At 48.6% G+C, this 27488-nt stretch overlaps 1 protein-coding gene across 3 annotated transcripts in view; it reads right to left on the reverse strand.

Moving 5' to 3' along the window:
• PAK5 (p21 (RAC1) activated kinase 5) overlaps positions 1-27488 on the reverse strand; it is a 195159-nt gene that overhangs the window by 93886 nt on the left and 73785 nt on the right. For 2 of the 3 annotated variants that reach the window (XM_048501101.1, XM_048501091.1), the window contains exon 3: positions 1897-1978. The exons of the other annotated variant lie outside the window; for it this stretch is intronic. In XM_048501101.1, the coding sequence (XP_048357058.1) occupies positions 1897-1978 (82 nt within the window). The remainder of the gene's footprint in view (positions 1-1896; positions 1979-27488) is intronic. 3 annotated transcript variants of the gene reach the window in all.

The raw sequence follows: 27488 nt of genomic DNA on the forward strand, positions 1-27488 counted from the left end.
AAGGAAGGAAGGAAGGAAGGAAGGAAGGAAGGAAGGAAGGAAGGAAGGAAGGAAGGAAGGAAGGAAGGAAGGAAGGAGGGAGGGAGGGAGGGAGGGAGGGAGGGAGGGAGAGGGCGGGGAAGGAGGTGCACGTGCCGCATCCCAAGTGCAACTTGCCATCGTTAGTGTTGCCGCTGTGGAGCTGCAGTACGAGGACGAAAGAGCCACATGCGGCTCTAGAGCCGCGGGTTGCTGACCCCTGGTCTATCTTGTTTATTATATAAACGACTTGGTAAGCTATAGGACTGCTGTTAGTTTTCACCCACCCTCACTTACAAAAGGGCATATACCGGTTTTACTATATGCCGATGACGTGGTTGCGTTTTCTCAAACCCCAGTAGGGTTGAAGAGAGTGTTAAACAGGTTCACTGAATGCTGCGACAGTAAAACAGAAGCTATGGCCTTCAGGAATGTGCGTGTTTGTGGGAATTAAATGGGATGTACTGGCCAACCCTACTCCTGACCTCTGTGAATTCAAGATCCTCTCTTACCAGGATTTTATTCTCTGTGAAAATGGAAGGTAAGGTTCACATGGAGGAAGCCTATATGTATTGTCGAAGGCTTTCACGGCTGGAATCACTGGGGTGCTGTGTGGTTTCCGGACTGTATGGCCGTGTTCTAGCAGCATTCTCTCCTGACGTTTCGCCTGCATCTGTGGCTGGCATCTTCAGAGGATCTGATAGAATCTATTAGATCCTCTGAAGATGCCAGCCACAGATGCAGGCGAAACGTCAGGAGAGAATGCTGCTAGAACACGGCCGTACAGCCCGGAAACCACACAGCACCCCAGAAGCCTATATGTGTTCTCATGAGGTACATACTCTGGAGATTTGAATGCACGGCTGTAACAATTTTAAGGTTGGACTGAAACGATTGTAGGTTTGTGTGTCTTCAAATTGAGTGCTGAATAGGAGAGAGAGGAGGAGGGGCCATAAAAAGGCAGGTGATCCATGATTGGTTTTTGTGAGGAGTGCCTGGGGGGGTGGAATGGAGGGGGGAGAAGGGGAGAGAGAGAGAGATCTATGTGGGGGGGTTAAGCTGTGTGAGAGGAATCTTGGCTGTGTTTTTACAAGGAGAGAGAGAGAAAAAATTGAAGTTAGTTCTGAGATGGATTAATCTGTGAGAAATACAGAAACTGTCAGAGTTAGAGTGTCAGAACATTCTCTGAGGAGGAACCAGAGTTATGTCAGAAAAGGAACAGAAGCTGTATGGGTGTGACAATGGCATTCGGCCGCTATCTCAATCCTCCCTTCCCCATGTTTATTTGAGCACTAAATTAGTATTCAAGAAAGTCTATGGCCGTGGTGACGAACCTTTGGCACTCCAGATGTTATGAACTACAATTCCCATCAGCCCCTACCAGCATGGCCAATTGGGGCTGATGGGATTTGTAGTCCATGAACATCTGGAGAGCCGCAGGTTGCAGGCCCGATCTAGATCAAGCGCTAAAGAGCACCTTGAAAGCCTTGTTTTGTCTTGTGTTTGCAAACTACACCAGGGGCTGATGGGAATTGTAGTCCACAACATCTGGAGTGCCAAAGGTTCGCCACCACTGGTCTATGGTGAATCCTGGCTCTGGAGTTCCAGAAGCTCTCAATCTACTGAGTGAGTTTTCTCTAATTTTGACGTTAATGAACAAAATGCAATTTTCCCACCACTGTGAAGGTATGAATTGCGCACATGTTCTTTTGGAACTACACATTCTTCCCCACCCAACCCACCTGCTGGAACTACACATGATGTTTTTGGTTGCACATTGTCAGAAAAGCAGCCCTGCGGTAAAGAAGAAAACATTGAAACAATTCCAAGCCGCCTGAGCTATGCTATTGCCAATGTTTCTTCCAGAGTTCACAATACCTTGTTTATTGCTGAAAAGGGCTTCACTGGTCACACCACAGCACAGCAGGGTGTCTTGGGACGGCTGGCCCATGAGAAACATCTAATAGAGACGCACAATGGAAATAAATACAACTAAATCAAAGAAATCACGAACACGGGCTTGCACAGCAATAGCAAACGTTGGCACAGAGTTACTGTCAAAGACATGTGGCTGCCATTCAGGCAACGAGTGCATTCCTCCTCTTTCTTGAAAGGTGCTTTCGTATGGAATTACTAGCTGTCATGCTTCAGTGGATATTGGCAAATAGACTTTCTAAAACGAGGAGGCAATTTTGCCAGCATGATCTGTGGTCGTGAAGGTGATTTTAGACCAAGATTGGTGGGCCTATCACACGTGTGTCAAAGCCCTTCGGGGATGAGATGGCCTATAAGTCTAATAAATGAATGAATGAATGAATGAATGAATGAATGAATGAATGAATGAATGAATGAATGAATGAATGAATGAATGAATGAATGAATGAATGAATGAAGGTGATACACCATAGCGTTCATCAATACCCAACAACTATTCTGTCTTAGTTACCAAAGGAATTGAAGGAACACAAATACAAGAAGAAAAGAGTTTGGATTTATACCCCACCTGTAAGGAGACTCAAGGTGGCTTACAAACTTGTTTCCCTTCTTCTCCCCACAACAAACACTTTGTGAGGTAGAGGGGCTGAGAGAATTCTGAAGAACTGAGAGAATTCTGAAGAACTGAAGAACTGTGACTAGCCCAAGGTCACCCAGCAGGAATGTAGGAGTGCAGAAACACATCTGGTTCACCAGATAAGCCTCTGCCACTCAGGTGGAGGAGTGGGGAATCAAACCTGGTTCTGCAGATTGGAATCCCCCTGCTCTTAACCACTACACCATGCTGTGACCCTGTACCACCCAGAGTTTAAAATGGATTCTCACCATGTCACCACCAGATCGATCATCTTCAGAACTGGTGAGGACATGAATGTGTAAAGAACTGTTTCCCTTTTGTTGGTTTGACACGCCAGAAGACAAGATAGGCATCTTCCAAATGTTTGGCACGCCAGGCCCGAAGGATTCGCCATCCCTGTTCTAGACTGGACTGTGGCTCAGGTTCCCCACAGAGAGTGGCGGAGAGAATCCCTTCGCTTTGTTGCAAAGCTCAAATCGAGACCACTTCTGCAACAGATTTTACAACCTGCCCAGAAGAGAGAAGAAACGTGCTTGCCTTCCCCAGCTGGCAGGCGGTTTCCACTCTGGGTTTGGGAACAAAGCACTCGGCCTTATTTCAGGAAATGATAGGCTGGCCAGCTTACCTGGAACAGCAGAAGACACCCCCCACTGTCTCCCAAGGACCTCTGGCACTGCTTAGATGAGCAACGAGGCGAAAAGGGGAGGGGAGAAGAAGTGAGGTCAGTCAGCACTGTGATGTCACAATGCTCCAGGAAGTCCTAGAAACCCTATGAGATTCTTAGAGAGGCATGATGTCACCTGGAAGTCTTGCTGTGACCTCAGTTGATACTTCCCTTTCCCTATGCCCTACTTCGAAAGCTCCTAGGGGTGAGGGCAAAGAGTCCTGGCAGCCCAAGGAAGAGAGACAGTGTGGTGTAATAGTTCAGGTGGAGCAATAGTTCAGGTGGACTCTAGTCTGAAAAGCTGGTTTGATTCCCTGCTCCTCCACATGAAGTCTGCTGTGTGACCTTGGGCCGGTCACAGTTCTCTCAGGACTCTCTCGGCCTCACAAAGTGTCTGTTGTGAGGAGAGGAAGGGAAAGAGTTGGTAAGCCGCTTTGAGACTCCTTACGGCTGAGAAAAGCGGGGTTCAAATCCAAACTCCTCTTCAGGAACCCCCAAGCTTGGTGACAGCCCCTTAACTCAATACGAAGACCTTGTCTTTTCTGGTTTGGCACCACTACGTTGGCCCTTTCCCTGCTCATGATTGTGTTGCACAGGAAGAAACTATTTGCACATCCTCAACAGCCCACGGAGCCACTGTTGATGCCACTAAAAACATGACTTGTAGACACACAAGTAGTCTGGTTTGGCAACTAAGCAAGCAGTTTGCCAAGCAGGCCCGGTTGGGACTTTAAACCTGACTGAGAATGAAACTTCTTTCTCCCTCTGTTCAGCTACCATACCAGCCCTTTCTTTTGGAACATTTTTGGTAAGCTTCCTCCCTCCCTCCCTCCTTCCCTTCACTCCCTCCCTCCCTCCCTTCACTCCCTCCTTCCTTCCTTCCTTCCTCCCTTCCTCCCTCCCTCCCTCCACTCCCTCCCTCCTTCCTTCCTTCCTTCCTTCTTCCCTCCCTCCCTCCACTCCCTTCACTCCCTCCCTCCCTCCCTCCTTCCTCCCTCCCTGCCTCCACTCCCTTCACTCCCTCCCTCCCTCCCTCCCTCCTCCCTCCCTCCCTCCTTCCCTCCCTTCACTCCCTCCCTCCCTCCTTCCTCCCTCCACTCCCTCCACTCCCTTCACTCCCTCCCTCCTTCCTTCCTTCCTTTTCTCTCATTTTTGGGGTTTGCACCCTTGACTGGCCCAGAGTCCCAGCTTTCTCCAAAACCCAGGATCAAACCGGGGACCTTGAGGGGGCAAAACAGCAAGGTGGAGTAAGAGGGAAGACCAAAGTGGCTTCTCCCTGCGCGTAAGAGGAGACACCAACTCCTCTTCCCCCATCATCTGATACAAAGTCCTCATGTCACCTGCCAAAAAATCCACGGACAGTGTCATGCAGCGTCATAACAACCCATGGCTGGGCCCCTCGGCTGATGCCACCATCTACACTTTCAGCATTCAGATGGAAGAAGAAGAAGAAGAGTTTTGGATTTATATCCCCCCTTTCTCTCCTGCAGGAGACTCAAAGGGGCTTACAATCTCCTTGTCCTTCCCCCCTCACAACAAACACCCTGTGAGGTAGGTGGGGCTGAGAGAGCTCCGAGAAGCTGTGACTAGCCCAAGGTCACCCAGCTGGCGTGTGGGGGAGTGCACAGGCTAATCTGAATTCCCCAGATAAGCCTCCACAGCTCAGGCGGCAGAGCTGGGAATCAAACCCGGTTCCTCCAGATTAGATACACGAGCTCTTAACCTCCTACGCCACTATGGACACCGATACCCAGCTGAAATGAAGCCTGCTGACCTCTTTCCTCACAGTGCGGTTGTTCTTCCTTTTTCTTTTGAAATCCTGACTTGTGCTGGTTTATGTTGGTTGCCATCTGTTCTTTTTGAAAATGTGTAAATAATCACGGCTTTGGCAGGTCCCGACAGCTCGTGGGAACATTCAAGAACAAGCGATCACGGTCACAACGAGACTGTATTGCTCACAGAGGTGTGATAAGGGAGGCTGCGGTGTGATGTCACAATCCTAACACTAGCGTGCTATTGGCTCAGTGCCTCCCTCCTTCCTCCCCCTTGACTCCAAACAAACCTCAGTTGATTGTGAGTGTGCCCTTTCCATTTCTCAGGGGTTTTTTTACATCATGACTGCTTGCTCAGCGTAAGGCTGTATGAAAAGGGATTGTAGGGTGGGTGATGCTGGTCTTGCAGAGATGGGGAGCCCATTCTCCAGCAATAGCCAGGTCTACCCACAAGGAACTTCCAGGATTGGTTTCCCCTTTCTGTTCTCATGCTCTCAGCTTGCTTTCCATAGTAGCAAGTTTTCAGAAGAAAAAATGTGTCCTCAACATGATAGAGCCCTGCTAAATGGATACTCATTTCCAGCCACAAGAGAACCCCTGATGGCACTGCCTCCCCTGACTATCTTAACCCAGCTACTCCCTTCTGTAACTAACTTCTCCTGACCACCTGACAATGCACTCTATTGTTTCTCAAACAATCCATCCCAACACCTCCCAAAGAGGGTGGGGAACGTGGCCAAAACTCACCCTCTCCACGTGACCCAATCAAATGGCACCTGGGTCAAATGATCTAGCACAGCAGAAACCCGGCTTCCGTACGGAAGGTTTCCCTGCGAGTCCCGGCTTTGAATTCAGGGGGTGATCTTTTAACACCTTTTGCATGGTGTGTTTTTCACTGAAAACGATTCATCTTCACCTGCTCCATTTCCTACATTTTTATGCAATGGTTCATTTAAAAAAAAAGATATTGAGCTTTAATTAATAACTTCTAACCCTTTCATTATGTATCATTTTGTCAGTTTGTCAGTTTCATTATGTATCATTTTGTAAATTTCTAAATAAATATTCCCTGGCTCAGTTTCCCACAGCAACTACACCCAACTCCCGCTCCACCAGAGGTTGGGGTATTTGCAATTGACTTACAACGTCATACAGTAATGAGCTATCTGGTCCTCATAAACTCCCATTTTGTACAAAAAGCCTCTAATCATTTTTCATGCACAGCTATGCCTTACCTGTTATATCAATGCAATGAAAAGGGCTAGCAACATAACTTTTTTAAAAAAAGCTGGGAATTCAAAGACATCGAGAGACAGGTTGTCATAATGGGATGCTACAATGTTTGCTCAATTGCTGATTTAAAACAAAAGAACTCTGCTGTCAGAAGAAGAAGAATTTATATCCTACCTTTCTCTCCTGTAAGGAAACTCAAGGTGGCTTACAAACTCATTTCCCTTCCTCTCCCCACAACAGACGCCTTGTGAGGTAGGTGGGGCTGAGAGAGCGCCAAAGAACTGTGACTAGCCCAAGGTCGCCCAGCAGGAATGTAGGAGTGCGGAAACACATCTGGTTGGCTGCTTTGGAGATGGGGGGAGGGAAAATGACACCAACGTGGACAGGATCAGAAAGATCCAGACTTTCCTATCCGCATAGATTCTACGTGCGCGCGCACACACACACGCACGCACCCGCCCTTGCTGTGATATTTCCCACAAAGTCGCATGTTTGGCAAAGATGGCAGGAAAGACAAAGATAGCAGGAACACCCTAGAGACGCATAAAAGAACCCCGATGCTTGTCTCTGCTTCGGTACAGAGGCCCACAGAATAATAGAGACCTCCTTATTGGGAAAGAAATCTAGCCCTAGAATCATTTCCACCGTGCTCTGCCAGATGTAACAGAACGCACCGACGGGAGTCAGAAGTCGCTTTCTATCTTTCCCTTGATTTGCATCAGAAAAGAAATTTCGTTCACGTTCCAGGAGCATCAAGGACACGGCTTTTTATGGATCAGGGAAGAACAAGACGCCTGTCTGTCTGGGCACACGTGTGTGTTGAGGAGGGGCGGGGGGGGGGGGTGAAACACCTTTGCAGTAGCCCGCGGAAGTGGGAAATCTAAAAGAGAAGCCGGAGATTTATTTCTGCATTAATGAAACATATTAGCATTAATTGAGCCTTGCTATAATTGAAATGATTATAAAACGGTTGCTGCAGATGCGTGAAATCAATTTGTCTTGCGTGCGAGCTGGGTTTTTTTTTTTTTTTAAGCAGTCCTGAAAATTCACTTGGACAGCATCTTCTTCATTAATGGGACCCAGCTGATGAAAATAAATGGCTGGCTTTAGATCTGTGCAGGCCCTCGTGGGGCCTGTCTTCAAGGTGATTTCCCAAAATTACACCCTTTCCTCTTTTTACTGAAGCAGAGATGAGAGAGAAAGCAAGGAGGATCACAGACAGAGGAGGGATTTAGTCGGTTTGGACCGGTTCGCTAGAACCGGCAGCTAAATTTGTAGTTAGTTCACAGAACTAGTAATCCCACAGCAAAGAAGCCCCACAGTGCCTGCCCTTACAAGGAACACAGGAGTTCTCGCCTCGTCCCCCAGCCAGCCCCCAGCCAAGGGCCTTGGCCTTTGGGCCGGTGGCTGGCTGGCCACAAGCAACTGGGGGGTGAGTGGTAACTGGGGCTTCCTTCCTCCCCATGGAGGTTGCCCAGGCCTCCCAGCTGCTGCCCTAGCCCAAGAAGGCCACTGTAGTATGGCCGGGAGGCCTGGGCAACTGCCAGCAAGGCCGCGTGCTTGGGCTGGAGCCCTGCTGGATATTGCCCAGGTCTCCCTGCCACACTGCAATGACCTTCTCAGGTTAGGGCAATGGCTGGGAGGCCTGGGCAACCTCTAGCAGGGCTCCAGCCTCCAGCCGCAGCTGCTGCCTTCCCTCACCTCCCGCCGGCCCAACATGGAAAGGGGGGCGCAGCAGCCTGGTAAGAAGAAGAAGAAGAAGAAGAAGAAGAAGAAGAAGAAGAAGAAGAAGAAGAAGAAGAAGAAGAAGAAGAAGAAGAAGAAGAAGAAGAAGAAGAAGAAGAAGAAGAAGAAGAAGAAGAGTTTGGATTTATATCCCTCCTGCAGGAGACTCAAAGGGGCTTACAATCTCCTTGCCCTTCCCCCCTCACAACAAACACCCTGTGAAGTAGGTGGGGCTGAGAGAGCTCCGAGAAGCTGTGACTAGCCCAAGGTCACCCAGCTGGCGTGTGTGGGAGTGTACAGGCTAATCTGAATTCCCCAGATAAGCCTCCACAGCTCAGGCGGCAGAGCTGGGAATCAAACCCAGTTCCTCCAGATTAGATACATGAGCTCTTAACATCCTACGCCACTGCTGGCAGGGGGGAGTCCTGGCAGGGGGATGTCATGTGGTGGGGAGGTCACATGGTGTGGGGGGGCCCGAACCGGTTGTAAAAAATTAGAATCCCACCACTGATCATAGACCAGATCTACTCTGGAGCAGGGCAAGATGGTCTATTTACAAACTGTCCGCTCTGCTGAGGAGTCTCATTTCTAGAGCACTGGCAGTAATTAAAGAGCAAATGCAGTCTCTAATGGAATATAATTAGCGTCTGTTGTTAACTGACAAGGTTTGGGTTTTTTGAAGGGGGGACTAGGAGAGACAATTGCCTGGATCAGCTCCACCGCTGGGCAGTAGCCCATGCCAGCCAGACTGCTTTGAGGTATAAGGAAGCAACACAAATGTTTCCAGCAGAATTCAAGGATTCTGGACTCTGCAGCTTCAGGGAAAGACAGAGCTCTTTAGGGGAAGAACAGTTTGGATTTATACCCTGCTTCTCTCAACCGTAAAGAGTCTCAAAGCGGCTTACAAACTCCTTTCCTTTCCTCTCCCCGCATCAGACACTGTGAGTCGATGGGGCTGGAAGAGTTCCAAAGAACTGTGACCAGCCCAAGGTCACCCAGCAGGAATGTAGGAGTGCGGAAACACATCTGGTTCACCAGATAAGCTTCCGCCTCTCAAGTGGAGGAGTGGGGACTGGCCCAAGGAGACCCCAGCAGGCTTCATGTGCAGGAGTGGGGAAACAAACCTGGTTCACCAGATTAAAGTCCGCTGCTCATGTGGAGAAGTGGGGAAATCAAACCCGGTTCTCCAGATTAACCACTCTTAATTGCTCTTAACCACGACACCACGTTGGCTCTTCAAAAAATCAACAGTAAAACTGACCCTGAAGCAAATCTCTTTTTGCAACACAGCAAGCTCAGAATTGCGTTATCTTCCTGTGCTGTTAGAGCTGCCAATTCCTGCTTGTACCATTAACTCCTCCAACTCAATTATGTATTGTATTGTTGTACTGAAGTTACCTGCTGCTTTGATTTTAATCTAATTTATTATTGTTTTAAAATGGTTAGGTATTGTATTAATTGAACCGAATTGTATGTGGTTGTTTGGGGTTTGTGAATCGCCAAGAGCCCTTTAGGGATGAGGCGGCCTATAAAATCAAATAAATAAATACATAAACAAACAAACAAATAAATAAATTATTGGAGATTTGAAGAAGAAGAAGAAGAAGAAGAAGAAGAAGAAGAAGAAGAAGAAGAAGAAGAAGAAGAAGAAGAAGAAGAGCAGGAGGAGTTTGGATTTATATCCCCCCTTTCTCTCCTGCAGGAGACTCAAAGGGGCTAACAGTCTCCTTGCCCTTCCCACCTCACAACAAACACCCTGTGAGGTGGGTGGGGCTGAGAGAGCTCCGAAGAACTGTGACTAGCCCAAGGTCACCCAGCTGGCGTGTGTGGGAGTGTACAGGCTAATCTGAATTCCCCAGATAAGCCTCCACAGCTCAGGTGGCGGAGCTGGGAATCAAACCCGGTTCCTCCAGAGTAGATATACGAGCTCTTAACCTCCTACGCCACTGCTGAAGACAGGACCTCTGAAGGATGCAGCTGGAGGAAGTGGGAGCTCTCTGAGGTCCCCATTCCCCCCAGAGAAATTCATCTCTGTAGTCTGGAGTTCATAGCGGAGTTACAAGTTATTGGTTTCTGTCCCTTGACAGAAGGAAAAGTCCCTTGGGGGAAGGAAAGCAACGTTCGTGAATCTGCAGTCCTTTAACGCACCGGTGAACAAGATAGTTGAGTTAGTTTTCTGATTGGGGAGGGGGTAATCCGATCTCTCCCTTCCCCAAGTAAGAACAAGACAGGGGACCAACAAGGTAAAGAAAAATGAAACCATTTCATCTCAGCCTCTCTGCAATTTCAAGGCAGTACCCTGTCAAGTTAGTTACTTCTGTGTATTTTTGCCCAAGCCAACAGCTTTGTTCAACTCCTTTTAAAATACCTGCTGCAACCTCACCTCCCCCCTCCAACGTCTCTCTATCCCTCTAGGTGAGACGACTAGGTAATCTAGTAGCACCCCCCTTATTGGAGTGGATGCGGCGACTTGTACACCTTCGAAAAATCAGCTTAGCTGAGGAGCTTTCCCAAAAGGCAGGCGCTCAGAAAACAGGTCGAACAAAGGGGACTTCACTGCCTTAATCTGACAAGCCTCGCTAATTTAGCATGATGGATTCCTGACATGCTACGTCTGAGCCAAAAACAACCGAAAGCTCTCCTTGAGCTGAATTCTGCAGCGGCTGAGAAATAATTTCACTCGCAGGCAGGAAGGACATCAAATGCAGACTTACTACAGGATTTGAATGGCTGAGAGAGATGAAAGAGCCATTTCCAACAGTTCAGATTTATTTTAGTGTGGGATTTTTTTTTTTTGCTTCACTTACCTCCTGAACAGTTACAGGTTCTAGACTTAAAGGCGTCTGGTGGGTGGCAGCCATATTGGAATCCCTAGAATACTTCTCGTGGTCAGAGCTTTCCCAAGGATAATTTTGCATTATCCAGTTTTCCACCTCCCGAGGAGTGAGGTCTCAGCTACAGCAGGGGTCAAAATGAATTCTGCAAGCCCTTGTTTTGCTTCCCTCTGTTTCACCAGCAGTTGCTTGCTCCTCCGCATAAGATAAGGACAAAACAATGATACAAATTTGCACGGCTGCTGCTGAAAATGTGACCCTGTACTGAAGCTGAAGTGTGATTGTAAACAGGCATTGCTGCTGCCTGGATGAGTCCAGTTTGGGACTGTCACCCTTTGGAGCAGCAGTGGTGTAGGAGGTTAAGAGCTCGTGTATCTAATCTGGAGGAACCGGGTCTGATTCCCAGCTCTGCCACCTGAGCTGTGGAGGCTTCTCTGGGAAATTCAGATTAGCCTGTACACTCCCACACATGCCAGCTGGGTGACCTTGGGCGAGTCACAGCTTCTCGGAGCTCTCTCAGCCCCACCCACCTGACAGGGTGTTTGTTGTGAGGGGGGAAGGGCAAGGAGATTGTAAGCCCCTTTGAGTCTCCTGCAGGAGAGAAAGGGGGGATATAAATCCAAACTACTACTACTACTACTACTACTACTACTCTTCCTCCTCCTCCTCCTCCTCCTCTCCTTCTCCTTCTCCATTTAAAAAGCATTGTATTCTGAGATGGTGAAACGCTGTAATCTTTGCCAGTACAGGCAGACAGCAGGTTCGGAAACTGCGTGTAATGCTGTAGCATGGCACAGCCGGGGAACACGGCAGTTCAGATGAACCGTGAAATGAAGCAGAATCCAAATGGTAGGTTTCAGGATTTCTATCTCCCAATAGGAAACAGCGTGACAAACTTCCACGAGCATCTCTACTCGGACAGGATGTTTGATGCAGCACCTAGCGCGCATGTGCTGAATTAATATAGGTGGCAATGTGGCCGATCAGAGGAGGAGGAAGAGGAGGAGGAGTTTGGATTTATATCTCCCTTTCTCTCCTGTAAGGAAACTCAAAGGGGCTTACAATCTCCTTTCCCTTCCCCCTCCCCCACAACAAACACCCTATGAGGTGGGCAGGGCTGAGAGAGCTCCGAAGAACTGTGACTAGCCCAAGGTCACCCAGCTGGCGTGTGTTGGAGTGCACAAACTAATCTGGTTCCCCAGATAAACCTCCACACCTCAGGTGGCAGAGTGAGGAATCAAACCTGGTTCTCTAGATTAGAGTGCACCTGCTCTTAACCACTACACCACGCTGGCTCATGAAGAGCCACTACTGTGTTGCACATGGCCGCAGGAGAAATGCAAGAAGGTTTCACGGGGCACAGTTCATCTGTGCTCCGTGGATGCATCTTGCTGTGTGCAGTTTGCACCCCTGATTTTACTTCTGGAAGTGCGGGTCTTTATTGGGCCTCTTGCTTTCCACATGAGACTGCTCTATTCACAGAAAACGTACACCAAGGGCTCTGCATTCTGTTGAAAATTTCGCATTATCAATTTCAGATCTCAGATGATGAACAGCCAGACCTGCAGCTAGTGATTCTGGGGCAATATACATCATGCCCCACCAGTGGAATACCAACTGACCTCGAGAAGCACGTCCTGCACTTTTAATAGAGGACCAATGTGCAGAAATGGCCAATAGAAGCGTTGCGAGGCATGCAGGCAAATAACATTGTGGGGGCATGGAAAAGGAGCTGGGGCAGGAAAATGAATGCCCACTTCCACAGAGCTTGGTATCTGGTTTGAATTAAGGATAAGAAGCTACCTTGATGTAGCTTGCCTGGGTAAAGGAATGAATGCATGCCCTTGAGCTTTTTATTCACAAATGAATAATCACAATCTTATCTTCCCTTGGGGACTAGTTCTGAAGCATTGAAAAGGCATAATGCTCAGACAAATAACAACTCCAGAACTTCCCTTTGAAGGTAAAGGGAGTCCCATATGCAAGCACTGAGTCAATGGCCCTTTCCCTACTTACCCTTGTCGGAGGGTTGCTGCGGGCAATTCACAGCACGCGCAATTCCTGGCGCGCGCCCCAGCTTCCCCACGACCCCGCACTCTGCGCGGGGTCATCAAAAGGCGCCATTTGAAAAGGCGCCAGGAATTGCGCATGCTGAGGGGGCGCGAGAGAGGTAGCGTCTGGGCGGCTGCGTTCTCGCTGCCCCTGAAGTGGGGAGTGCAGCTGGACCCCGCGCTACTTTAGGAGAGTAGCGCGGGGCTTAAGGTAAGTGGGGAAAAGGCCAATACTGACCCAACGGGTGATGTCACATCACAATGTTTAGAAGAAGAACAAGAGTTTGTATTTACACCCCACTTTTCTCTCCTGAAAGGAGACTCAAGGTGGCTTACAAGCTCCTTTCCCTTCCTCTCCCCACAACAGACACCTTGTGAGGCAGGTGGGGCTGAGAGAGCTCCGAAGAACTGTGACTAGCCCAAGGTCACCCAGCAGGAATGTAGGACTGCGGAAACACATCTGGTTCACCAGATAAGCTTCCGCTACTCAGGTGGAGGAGTGTGGAATCAAACGAAGGCCCCTTCCACACATGCAGAATAATGGACTTTCAATCCACTTTCAGTCCACTTTGAAGCTGGGTTTTCTTGTGCGGAATAGCAAAATCCACTTTCAAAAAATTGTGAAAGTGGATTGAATGTGCATTATTCTGCATGTGTGGAAGAGGCCCCAGGTCTCCAGATTAGAATCCAACTGCTCTGAACCACTACACCATGCTGATTTACTAGGCCAGGGGTTGGCAACCTTTACCACCCAAAGAGCCATTTGGACCTGTTTTCCATGGCCCCAAAGATCTACTGAGCCGGAGAGGCTCCAGTTTGCCCCCTCCACTCACCCTTCCTTCCAGCACTAAGAGGCAGAGGCGCCCGACAGGGAAACCCCCTCTGCCACCTGCTCCGTGGGGCAGAGGGGGGATGGCAGCCGCAAACTGCCCGGTGCCGCCGCCTCTCAAGCTGCGGGAGGCAGCTGCGCCGGGCAGGGAAACCCCCTCTGCCCGATGGAGCAGGCAGCCGCCTGCTCTGTAGGGCAGAAGGGGGGGAAGCTGCTCTGGAGGGACACGCCCACACTACCGTTTGACCTCCAGGGGTCAGTTCGGTCCCTCCACTCACTTTTCCTTCCAGCACTGCTTTGGAGACTGGAGGGACATGCCCATGCTACCCTCCGACCTCTAGGCCACGCGGAGCCGCAGTATAAGACTGAAAGAGCCGCATGCGGCTCCGGAGCCGCAGGTTGCAGACCTCTGTACTAGGCAGACAATGTTTACAGGTGTTTTGTCATTGCTTTCCATTAAAAAAAATTAATTCTTCACTGCTGAAGACAAAAGGGCTGAAGGGGCCGCCTCTCGCTGCACAAAGTATTTTGGAAGATCCAAACAACTCTGAGCCCAGAATAATCCCTTCTCCAAACGCTCAGACTGCAAATAACTCTGGACATGTACAGAGTGCTTTCCCTCTTACTACCCGCACAAACACCCACAGACACACCTGGCATTAGAGGAAATGTCTACGTTGAAAAAAAGTGGTTTGCAAGAGGGCGTAATTCAGGAATCTCCCACTGCAGACATTTTTCATTTTAAGCTGTTCAAATCTATTCCTTCTTAACCTGTCAAATGTGATACTAGGGGGTAGATTAAGGTGTTTCATTTCGCAACGCAATAACTTGTGGGTTCAACTCTGATGAGATTCATCCGCTTCCCAAACTATCCCCGCCCCAGGCTCTGCCCACCCCCAAATCTCCAGGAATTGCCCAACCAGGAGTTGGCATTCCTGCCTGAGAAGATGTAAGGCTGAAAGACCAAGAAGAAGCATGACTTTGCTTATCTGTCCCAGATTGTACGTTTAGGCTTTGTGTAGATCTCTGCAACCGCCCAAGTGATCTAGCACTGTGGATCATGATAAAATCTGGCATTTCTTGTTAAAACGCAAGTCGCCAGGATTTAAAGAAGAGGGTAGAGCAAACTCCCCCAAACTAGCCCAGGTCACATCACATGATCACATCATGAAGGACTTGATGAGGAGCAGTGGTGGAGCTACAAGGGGACAGGGGGTGCGCTGTGCACTGGACACACATCTGGGGGGTGCGGAAAATCACCCCAGGCCCCTCCCCCTTGGCGCCCCCCACCCCGCTTCCCACACTTACCTTAGTTCCTTTCTTTTCAGAACTTTTTCAGGCTGCAAAAGGCCTGTTCGCAGTAAAAACGGCCTGAGGAACTACAGTTCCCAGGAGACCTTGGGGCTCTCAAGGTCTCCTGGGAAATACAGTTCCCATCAGGTCATTGTTAATGCGAACAGGCCTTTTGCAGCCTGAAAAAGTTCTGAAAAAGGAAAGGAACTAAGGAAAGGGGGTGCTGCAGGGGGGTGCCACGCGGGGGGTGCTGCGGGGGGGGCGCCATGGAGGGGCACCATGGAGGGTGCCGTGTGGGGGCCATGGGGGGCGGAAAATATAGAATGCACACCGTGTGCAGTTTGGTCCAGCTACGCCTCCGTTTAGGAGGACCCCTAAAACAAGAGCTCTGTCCCCCAACTCTTCTAATCATTATAGGTGCTTATCATGAAAGCATAAATGTAGTTTCCACAAAACCCAGCTGTCAGAATACAGATTTGTGCTCCTTTCAGTTTAGGCTTTAAAAAGCCCATTTGGGTTTTAAAAGGGTTATCTATATAAATTAACGCATTCAACCCACTGAGCTTTTAATTACGCTCAGAAGAATGGTTTCTGAAAAGACAGAAATGCAAAATCTACCTGTTTTAAAAAAGGTATTCAGCTTCTTTGCTGTGACAGCAGAAATAGAGCCCACGAGTGCTCACGGAAAGAATAATGCAGCTAATTCTGAATAATGTAGTCTCATCCGGAATCAAAATAAAATTAAAGTAGCCACCTATATTATAGCCATCTCACCTTTTGGTACAGTAGCTGAAGGACTATTGAGCCATACACAGCTCTCTCCTCCCATATGCCTTTGAAATTACATATCTGATATTTTAGTTTCATCAGTCCGTCAGTCTTGAGCCTCTTCCACACATGCAGAATAATGCAATTTCAATCCACTTCCAATGCACTTTCCAGCTGAGCGGAATAGCAAAATCCACTTGCAAACAATTGTGAAAGTGGATTGAAAGTGCATTACTCTGCATGTGCCGAAGGGGCCATAGAAGGGTAGATCCAGTGGTGGGATCCAAAAATTTTAGTAACAGGTTTCCATGGTGGTGGGATTCAAACTGTGGCGTAGCGCCAATGGGGCTGGGCGGGGCACGACCGGGCATTCCAGGGATGGGGCATTCCTGGGCAGGGCTGTGGCAAGGATGCAGCTGCTGCGCCGGTCCTTGGGCGGGAAACGGATGCACACAGGCGCAGGCTGCCACGCACCTCCTGCTAGACTGCTTCAAGTTCTGCGCGCTACTGCTGAGAGGACGGGCATAACTAAGGCAAAAATTGCGCGGCAAAATCACCAATTAGTAACCTACTCTCGGGAACCTGTGAGAACCTGCTGGATCCCACCTCTGGGTAGATCCTGCCTCTTTACCGAGCAAAGTCTGAATTCTTCCTCTAGTTTAAATTAGGCGGCTCCTCTGTTGGACCCGAGTTCGAATCCACATTCCATCATGTCACTGACTAGACAGCAGGAGCCAGCAAGGATAGGGAAAGAAGGATCCAGGATGGGTGAGGAGCTGACAGGGAGCAGTTCTTCAAATGTTGTCACCTGTCTTGTATCTGAGAGAAACAAGAACCAGAGCAAATAAATATTCATAGAACAGGACAAATTCTGCCAGGCCTGTTGACAACCTCACTTAATATTCAAATAGACTGCACTGTATGAGTCGGGCCAGACTTGGATGTTTAACTGGCCGAGGCACAAGGCCGGTTCAGAAGCCTCTGTGGCACCACAGGAGAGCACAAACCTTTCCGCGTTAGTCATGCTTAGTATCAGCTTGCCAGTGGCCACTGGAAAACAAATTCCAAGCACCGTTGCTGCCTGTAGTGCAGGTAGAACAGCTGGAGTTGGGGTACGCTTGTTCCCGCCTGTTCACGTTCCTCCAGAAACTTTCCCAGTATGTTAATGGCCAGTCTGCCCCTGACAGTGGCGTAGTGCCAACATGGCAGAGGGGAGCAACGTCCCAGGCGCGTGCTGGAGCAGGGGTGTGGTGGGGGCGTTCCAGAGCATGGCGAAGGCGGCGCTGCGGTAGGAGCGCAGGCGCCCCTGGTGCAGTTTCCCCTCGCTCCGCCCCTGGCCCCCCATGTTGGTTGGGTTTTAACTTACTTTCATGCCTTCCTGTTTATATCTTTTTGAAGGGCTACTGGAAACACTGGGATGAGAACAGCATGGCACAGTCTGATCTTGTCAGCTAAGCAGGGTCGGTACTCAGAAGGGAGACTGCCAAGGAAGATTCTGCAGAGGAGGCAATTGGCAGACCACCTCGGCTTCTGAGAGCCACTGTGGTTAAATGCAGGTGGACTGTAATCTGGAGAACCGGGTTTGATCCCCCACTCCTCCACACGAGTGGTGGATCCTAATCTGGTGAGCTGGGCTTGTTTCCCCCATTTCTCCACATGAAGCTTGATGGGTGAATCACAGTTCTCTCCAAACTCTCTCAGCCCCACCTACTTCACAAGGTGTCTGTTGGGGGGAGAGGAAGAAGTTTGTAAGCCACTTTGAAGCTCCTTAAAGGTAGAGAAAAGCTGGCGTAGGAGGTTAAGAGCTCGTGTATCTAATCTGGAGGAACCGGGTTTGATTCCCAGCTCTGCCGCCTGAGCTGTGGAGCTGAGGCTTATCTGGGGAATTCAGATTAGCCTGTACACTCCCACAAACGCCAGCTGGGTGACCTTGGGCTAGTCACAGCTTCTCGGAGCTCTCTCAGTCCCACCTACCTCACAGGGTGTTTGTTGTGAGGGGGGAAAGGGCAAGGAGATTGTAAGCCCCTTTGAGTCTCCTACAGGAGAGAAAAGGGGGATATAAATCCAAACTCCTCCTTCTCCTTCTCCTTCTCCTTCTTCCTTACATGCCTTGAAAGACCCTTGCTGGGGCTGCTGTGAGCCACTTGTAACTTATCAGTTACATATTCCATAGGGCCTGTAAGACAGAGATGTCCCCCCTGCCCCAGCCTTTGGTTGAGGCCGTCTCTTTACCACCTTGCCAGTCTCCTAATACCACCAAGCGCCCGCTATTCTACACGTAACCTGGGCACTTCCCCACTTCTGTGCACATGTCGTTATTACCTGATCTCGTTCCCCTGTTCACCGTTATGGAGATTTAGAGGGAGATTGGGACTGTTAGAGGCTGAAAAGAGATGATATTGTCGCTGTCATGCATGGTTTGTATTTCAGGTCTGTGATTTCTTAACTTTATTACATTGCTGTATTTTATGTAGAGTTTTAAATGTTGTAGGCTGCCCTGACCAGTGGCGTAGCACCAATGGAATAGGGGAGGGCTGATGCCCCGGATAGAGCTGCGACAGGGGTATGGCCAGGCCATGGAGGGGGCGTTCTGGGGGCGGGCAGCACCACAGCAGGGGTGCAGAGCACACGCGAGCCCCGGGTGCAGTTTCCCCTCGCTCCACCCCTGGCCCTGGCCCTGGTTGGAAATGGGCAGGGTACAAATGTAATAAAATGTATAAATATGTACATATTGCTACAAGTGAAGGAAACTGAGCTTTTTCTTTCAATCCCTCTGCAGCCTTCGGGAAAACTTCCCCCACCCCCCTTTCCTCTTTATCATACCCTTGAGTGCGTAAGATGACGATTCCCCACAGAAGAATGCAATTCAAGTCCAGAGTAAGGCCCACAAATGAGAATCACACATGCTGATAACAGGATATGGTGTACTGAATAAAGCCCCCAAAGCAGTAAGGGTGAACTTTTATAAAGCTGTTGTTCCATAATGTTGTTGTTCTTTGTTGGAAACCACTCTGAGCCCTGTTAAAGAAGGACCTGTTTAAAAGACCAATCAACCAGCCAAGAACTGCTTTGATTCAGGGCTAGCTGGGCAAAACGTTGTTCATTTTGACTGGGGGAATTTCACAACTCAGTCCTAATCCTCCCTTCACTGGGGGGTGTCCTGTTCTGGAAGGGAGGGCTTCACGGAGGCCCGCCTTCCTGGTAAACAGGTCCTCCACCATAATATTGCTGAAGCTGCTGTGGAACTCACAGAATGCAGTGGTGGACTGATAGAGGATAGGTCCATCAGTTACCTGTGTTGACTAAAAAGAACCTCCATTATGAAGGGCAGTGTATCACTGTCTCTCAGTTGCCACAGGAATAACCAAAGGGGGAAGCTTTGGCATCTATCCCCCTAACTTGTGGGCCTTCCAGGGCACAAGATTGGCTACTGAAAGAAACAGGTTGCTAGATGCCAGTGGCGTAGTGCCAAGGGAGTGGGGGTGCGCAACGGTGAGAGGGCGTGGCCAGGGCGGGCGGGGGTGCAGGGTGCACGCGTGCCCCAGGCACAGTTCCCCCTCACTCCGGCCCTGCTAGATGCAGCAAACAATTTATCTAAAGCATCTGGACTGTTCTTATCAGAAACCTAACAGTGAGGCTAGTTAATAATGAAATGCAGGTTTCCTCTTCATCTTTCTTCAACAGATCTCATTAGACAAATCACGATCGGCAGACTGCAACATATGTTGTGTGTCAGTCCAGAAAAATCTTGACGCGCAACAGCTCCAGATTGGGGGACAATAAATTGGAATTCCGGGGATGACTAAACCATCTTCGCATCAATGTATCGTTCTTTCAAATCCAAATGTATTAATTGGATGCTTACGTGTCGCAAATGTTTGCTCTGCCGATTCCCGAGAGTGATTTTACATGGGTTTTTCCTTCTCAACCCCCCCCCCCCGCCCCGAAAGGATATTAAATATTTATTCTTACCACCGCTTCTCAGACAATGGGCACTTTAGTTCTCAATACAGGGTTCTGCTGAAGGATGTTACTATTAAAAGCAGGTGAGATCATGTAGCTATTCTCTGTCAAATAGTGCAAAGATTATTTCCATGATAAAGGCTTACCTGAAGATTGAGCTCTGAAATATACTGAAGTATAGCAATTGTTCATCATGTTCTAGGATAGTGGTGGCGAACCTTTGGCACTCCAGATGTTATGGACTACAATTCCCATCAGCCCCTGCCAGCATGGCCAATTGGCCGTGCTGGCAGGGGCTGATGGGAATTGTATTCCATAACATCTGGAGTGCCAAAGGTTCGCCACCACGGTCTAGGACAACTCCCCCCCCCCAATTTAAGATAGTACATGGAACTTTTAAGAGTTTTGTTAACCCTCTAATCAATTTGCTAACATTAGGAATTCACTCGAACAGGGATCCCTAACATTGGTCAGCATGTTGACATGTTGAGAACAGCTTATGGACCCTGTCATGGATGGCTTAGGCCAGGGGTCTGCGACCTGTGGCTCTCCAGATGTTCATGGACTACAATTCCCATCAGCCCCTGCCACCATGACCAGGTACAAAGAATGTCCTTCCTTTCAAAGATGGTTACAAGACTACGATGGGGCACCATCTTATACACAAGTGCACTGGCATGCTGGAAGGGGTTGATGGGAACTGTAGTCCATGAACATCTGGAGAGCCCCAGGTTGCAGACCCCTGGCTTAGGCTAACCCAATCTTGTTAGATCTCAGGTCCCTTCCGCACATGCAGAATAACACACTTTCAATCCACTTTCAATGCACTTGGCAGTTGGATTTTACTGTGCGGAATCACAAAATCCACTTGCAAACCATTGTGAAAGTGGTTTGAAAGTGCATTATTCTGCAAGTGCGGAAGGGGGCTCAGATTCCAAGCAAGAAGACCATCAAGGCAACAGCAGGGTTGCTGGGAGGTAGGCAATGGCAAACCACCTCAACTGCCTTGAAAAAATGGGTTGTGGCTTGATAGTCTTTTCCAGCACCACCTACTCTTTGCCCTGACCTGGATGGTCCACTCTAGCTGGATCTCATCAGATCTCAGAAGCTAAAAGAGCAGCAGTGGCGTAGGAGGTTAAGACCTCGTGTATCTAATCTGGAGGAACCGGGTTTGATTCCCAGCTCTGCCGCCTGAGCTGTGGAGGCTTATCTGGGGAATTCAGATTAGCCTGTACACTCCCACACACGCCAGCTGGGTGACCTTGGGCTAGTCACAGCTTCTTGGAGCTCTCTCAGCCCCAACCACCTCACAGGGTGTTTGTTGTGAGGGGGGAAGGGCAAGGAGATCGTAAGCCCCCTTGAGTCTCCTGCAGGAGAGAAAGGGGGGATATAAATCCAAACTCCTCCTCCTCCTCCTCCTAAAAAGGTTTTCCTTTTCCAGTAAAGCTCTTCCTGTACTCTTCATTTCAAGGGTCCATTCTAAAAAGTGAAATTTATCTGAAAATTAAAGATCGCCCCAAATGTCCTCACAATATTACTCTGTACCCGACTCACCTCTGATCTACCTCTTATGGATATAACCCAGCGGATAGGATCACCATAGCCTGTTCCTGTCACCTGCTTTCCATTAGTTCTTTTCCCAGTAATCTTGTAACAGTAATTCCCCACAGCTCTTGTCTGACAGATTATTGGCTTGGCCCTGCTTTTCAGCCCATAAAAAGTTTACCTAATGATCTAGTGAGTCATGGTTATGAGGAAATAACATTTTTTACACCTCTCCTGTCACCTCATTGAGCAATGAAACAGGAACCAGTTTTAATGCTTATCTAATTTATATCAGTTTAATTACCTCAGATTTTTTGCTGTTGCTGACGCTACTTTTGGGTCCTACTCATGGAGGAGAGAACATGACACCATTTTGAGTCAAGATGGCAAGTTACATGGCACAAGTAGCAGCCAAAAAGAACTCCAGGTGCAAGGAGAAACACAAATTTGGGCTGATTTCTCACTGGTCGATTCCCCACTGGGAATCGCAGTGGCGTAGGAGGTTAAGAGCTCATGTAACTAATCTGGAGGAACCGGGTTTGATTCCCAGCTCTGCCACCTGAGCTGTGGAGACTTCTCTGGGCAATTCAGATTAGCCTGTGCACTCCCACACATGCCAGCTGGGTGACCTTGGGCTAGTCACAGTTCTTCGGAGCTCTCTCAGCCCCACCTACCTCACAGGGTGTTTGTTGTGAGGGGGGAAGGGAAAGGAGATTGTAAGCCCCTTTGAGTCTCCTGCAGGAGAGAAAGGGGGGATATAAATCCAAACTCTTCTTCTTCTTTAAACCAAGTTTTAAAATAAACTGCACCTTTTCATCGGGGTTTCAACCTCCCCACTTCCGATTTATTCTGAGAAGACACGTAGGTCTATATCGGGTTCCGGAAACGCAGCACTCCCCACAACAAATTGATCTCTGTTTTTTGCCTCTCCCGATAGGCTGCCGTGCCGTGTTTGGGCGGGTCCCTTCTTTCCCGCAAAAAATGTGATCACGGAATGACGTGATCACGTCATAATGTTAGACATATAAGCACGTCCACCCCTGCCTTTCGATTGGCAAATTGGCGGATGGCAAATTGTTTAAGCAGCTGCTCGATCTCACGTTTACAGTGCTCGCATGTTTTCCCGTCTCCTCCTAGTGCTCGCGCTCTCTTCTGACCCGAAAGGCAAAAGCGAAACCAGTAAACGTTGCACGTGCATCACTAAGTCCCGGCGACCGCTGATTGGTCGACGGGATCTGCATCACTCTTTAGGGCGGGAAAATAGTGAAGATTAGTACCCCGTCCCTCCCCTCAAGACTGGAAAGAACCGTAGCAAAACAGAAAGTTGCTCTTCCAAGCAGGTACAGGGAAAATGCGGAATAAGGGGGGAGATGAGCAACAGAACCAGGAAGAACCCCCCTTTGTCACTCAAGCAGTGAGGAGGCATGCCTGAAACCTCATTTTTTCGCATGAGTACCACACAATTAATTGTCCATGGTGAATTGACCACTGTTGTTTCCTCTGTTAACCGATGCTCAACTGCCCTCAATTTTCCACCCGTTAAAAACAGTACTGAGGCTTCATCAGGCTGTACTTGGAGCTTTTATTTGTTCTGCTGATATTCTTCAGCATATCTCTTGGGATGAGCAGGTTTTGCTACTTTCAGCACAAGGACAGCCTGCTTACGATTAGGACCATAGAGTTAGAAGAGACCACAAGGGCCATCAAGTCCAACCCCTTAACATGCAGGAGCACACAATCAAAGCACTCCCGACAGATGTTCATCCAGCCTCCATTTAAAAACCTCCAAAGAAGGAGACTCCACCACTCTCCGAGGCAGTGAATTCCACTGTCGAACAGCCCTGACAGTCAGGAAGTTATTCCTGATGTTTAGGTGGAATCTCTTTTCCTGCATCTTGAATCCATTACTCCTGGTCCTAGTCTGGGAAGCAGCAGAAAACAAGTTTGTTCCATCTTCAACATGACATCCCTTCAAATATTTAAACATGGCCATCACGTCACCATTAACCTTGTCTTCTCCAGACCAAGAGTATATCAGCAGAGTTTAAAGTGGAGTCACTCTGGTAAGATGAGAAGTCTTTAGTCTTCTTGCACTCACTGCAGCCTCCTATCACACTTGGGAAAAAATACTCGCCACACAAGATGTTCTTTCCATAGGAAGGCTTTTACTTTAGCAGTTGCAAGGTTACACAAATCTATTCTATACAAGACTATATAACTATACAGATCTCTTCACACAGAACTCAACTCACTCATACTCTATTTCAACTTAGCATAGCATATACAATACATACATCAGGGATACTTTTCCCCGCCCAGGCATCAACCTCTCATTGGTCTAGAATTACAGTTGAACTAACCAATCATGTTAAAGGATAACTGCTCCTTCGCCCCTAGACTGACTGTCTCCAGCCTCTGGGGTTTTGCAATCTTTTGCTAACTTAAAATGACCTTTTAGTGAAATTTTCACTCTTTTATATTTACCATTTTGGTCACCCTCCACTGGACATGCTCCAGCTTGTCAATAACCTTCTTGATTTGTGGTGCCCAGAATTGGACGCAGCATTCCAGGTTAGACGGGCTGAATCTGCTGAGGGAAGAGACACCATCCCCACATGCTCTTCAGTGAAGGTATTTGCTTAGCTTGTTGAAGGACTAAGAGACTAGGAGAGCCAGTGTGGTATAGTGGTTAAGAGCGGGTGGATTCTGGGTTTGATTCCCCACTCCTCCACCTGAGTGGCAGAGGCTTATCTGGTGAACCAGATGTGTTTCTGCACTCTTACATTCCTGCTGGGTGACCTTATTTATTTTATTTTCGCACTCTTTTATTTCCGCACTCTTACATTCCTGCTGGGTGACCTTATTTATTTTATTTATTTATTCGATTTGATAAACCGCCCTACCTCGGAAGGGCTCATGATTATCCATGATAGATTGATAGATTGATTGATTGATTGATTGATTGATTGATTGATTGATTAAATAAATAAATAAATAAATAAATAAATAAATAAATAAGGACTACCTTAGGCTACTCACAGTTCTTCAGAATTCTCTCAGCCCCTCGACCTCACAGAAGGTGTCTGTTGTGGGGAGAGGAAGGGAAAGGAGCTTGTAAGCCACCTTGAGTCTCCTTACAGGAGAGAAGGTTGGGGTATAAATCCAGACGTGTAGCAGCAATGGGGACATCCGGGGCTGCTTGTCCCGGGCACCCCCACTACAGTCATGTGTCAGGGGAGGGGCCAGGGAAATGTTGGGGACATTTGGGGGCAGGAGGGGGGCATATCGGGGGCATTTGGTGGTGGGAGGGGGGCGCAGGCAGCTCATGCCCCGGGCGCAGTTCCTCCTTCCTTCATCACTGTTTAAATCCACACTCCATCCTCTTTTTTCTTTCCCCCCCCTCCTCCTCCTCCTCCTCGTCGCATACAGCAACCTGGCCTGTTCACAATAATGTCACAGTCAGTGAAGATAAATTTCTGCAGATACCCAGTCAATAGCGTTTAACACAGATTTTTTTCCCACGGGCCTTGAATGCATGATGATTAATCGACATCATCTGTGGAGGCGCCTGATGCTATGCAGAGTGAAAAAGGGGGGAAAAACCCAAGTCACTCTGCAGAGCAGTTGCCCACCGAAAATTCGACACCTTCGTGGTAACAAAGCTGGAGGAGGAAGACGAGGAGGCTCGGCTGAAAAAGGGCAGGTCGTCCGTGAAGTTACCCACACTCAGTTTCAGCAGAGGATGAGAATGAAGGGGTTCCATGACAGACGGTGATTTTGAGGAAAGGTCTGAAGGAAGAGACGGCCAGGTTCCCGTCACGTAGGGATGTTTTCACTGAGGAATAACTGCTGCTGCAAATGCAAAGGGATTCAGCAGTGGGATTGGTCTCCTAGAGAGGTGGTGAGCTCCCCCTCACTGGTGGTCTTTAAGCTGGAGGAACACTGTTCAGAGATGCTCCAGGATGATCCTGTATTAAGCAGAGGGTTGAAGAGTGTCAAACTCGTGGCCCTCCAGATGTTCAGGAACTACAATTCCCATCAGTCCCTTCCAACATGAGCATTGGCTCTCCTGGCAAGGGCTGATGGGAATCGTAGTTCATGAACATCTGGAGGGCCGCGAGTTTGACACTAGTGGTTCACTAGGTGGTCCTTATGGCCCCTTCCAGCTCTGTGATTCTATGCATCCCAATGCAAAGAGTAACCCCCATTCTGGGTAGATCGCATCAGATCCCCTGTGCGTATTCCCAAGCCATGCTCTCTCCCTAAATATGCACATGAACCAAATGTGATACACAAAACACAAATCCTACCTAAATGTATGGAACTACCATATTGTGATGTATTGTCGAAGGCTTTCATGGCCGGACAGTTGGTTGTTGTGGGTTTTCTGGGCTGTGTGGCCGTGGTCTGGTAGATCTTGTTCCTAACGTTTCACCTGCATCTCTGGTGGTCATCTTCAGAGGTGTATCACAGAGAGAAGTTTGTTATATGCAGTATATGTCATGATATATAAAAAAGAGTAAAAGTTCACTGAAAGGTCATCTTCTAAGTTAGCAGAAGTTTACAAAACCCAAAGGTCAGAGACAGTCAGTCTAAGGGCAAAAGTAGCAAAGATTGACCTATAACATGATTGGTGAATTCAACTGTATTTCTAGACCAATGAGAGGCTTTTGCATGGGCGGGGAAAAGTATCCAGTGGGATGTATGCATTTGTATATGCTAAGATAGAGATACAGACTGAGTCTAGTTGAGAGACTGAGTTAAGTTCTGTGTGTGTTGAACTTTGTTATTGCTGAAGAGTTCTGTATAGTATTATAGTCTTGTATAGAAAAGACTTGTGTAATCTTGCAATTGCTAAAGTAAAGCCTTCCTATGGAAAGAACATCTTGCGTGAAGAGTATTCTTTCCCAAGAGTGGTAAGAGGCTGCAGTGAGTACAAGAAGACTATAGACCAGTGGTGGCGAACCTTTGGCACTCCAGATGTTGTGGACTACAATTCCCATCAGGCCCTGCCAGCATGGCCAATTGGCCCTGCTGGTAGGGGCTGATGGGAATTGTAGTCCATAACATCTGGAGTGCCAAAGGTTTGTCACCACGGCTATAGACCTCATCTTACCAGAGTAGCTTCGCTTTAAACTCTGCTGATAGTATATAACAGACTCCTCTCTGTGATACACCTCTGAAGATAAAGTGGCATTTTTCTCTAGTCTTCTAAAAGTCAGAACCTGCCCCCCTTCTCACACTTCCCTTAGTTCCTTTCCTTTTTGAGAACTATTTCAGGCTGCAAAAGGCCTGTTCGCAGTAAAAACGGCCTGAGGAACTACAGTTCCCAGGAGACCTTGGGGCTCACAAGGTCTCCTGGGAAGTATAGTTCCCATCAATGTGGGCAGCTGCCCAGGGCTCAGGAATTTTGCAGGGCATGCTCCTGCATTTTTATTTTTTGGTGTTTTTTCACGTTTTGGCCTGCAGGGGGCGCATTTTTAGATATATCGGCACCAAAATTTCAGGGTATCATCAGGAGCAGTTTGGTTCAGGGGGACCAAAGTTATTGACCCTCAAAGGTGCAGCCCCCATCTCATAGCTCTGACCTGACAAAATGACCCTGACATTTTGGGGTCACTAGCTTAACAACTGCACCCCTGACAGGCACCCCCAGAAATTTGCCCAAAAATCTTACTTCTGCATTGATTTTTTTCCATTTATGTCAATGGGGAATTTTTGGTGCAGCCTGTGGGGTCCACATTTCTGAAGGCACAGTCACAAAACCTTCAAGGTATGTTCAGGAGACTGTCCTGATGACACCCCCCAAGTTTGGTTCAGGGGGGCAAAGTTATGGACCCTCAAAGGTGCAGCCTCCATCTCCATAGCTCCCATTGGAAACAATGGGGAATAGGGGCTACTGAACCAAACTGCACCAAACTTGGGGTGTATTATCAGGACAGCCTCCTGATGATACCCTGAAATTTTGGTGCCGATACCTCTAAAATGCGCCCCCTGAAGGCTGAAAGGCACAAAACACCCAAAAAAATAAAACCGCATCTGAGAATCTCGGATGTTACCACAAGTTCGGATGGCGCAGAGTTCGGAGGGGGTGGGCTCGGGCCCTTGGTCCTCCGAGCGCCTTTGAACTGGCTCAGCTCAGCCTGATCCCTGATCCACGGATCGGGTCGAGCTGAACCGCCAAGCCTTGCTGCCTGTGCTCCGCCTCTTGCCAACCCTGC

Source organism: Sphaerodactylus townsendi, linkage group LG01 (genome assembly GCF_021028975.2).
Source record: "Sphaerodactylus townsendi isolate TG3544 linkage group LG01, MPM_Stown_v2.3, whole genome shotgun sequence".
In the NCBI taxonomy this organism is placed as follows: domain Eukaryota; kingdom Metazoa; phylum Chordata; class Lepidosauria; order Squamata; family Sphaerodactylidae; genus Sphaerodactylus; species Sphaerodactylus townsendi.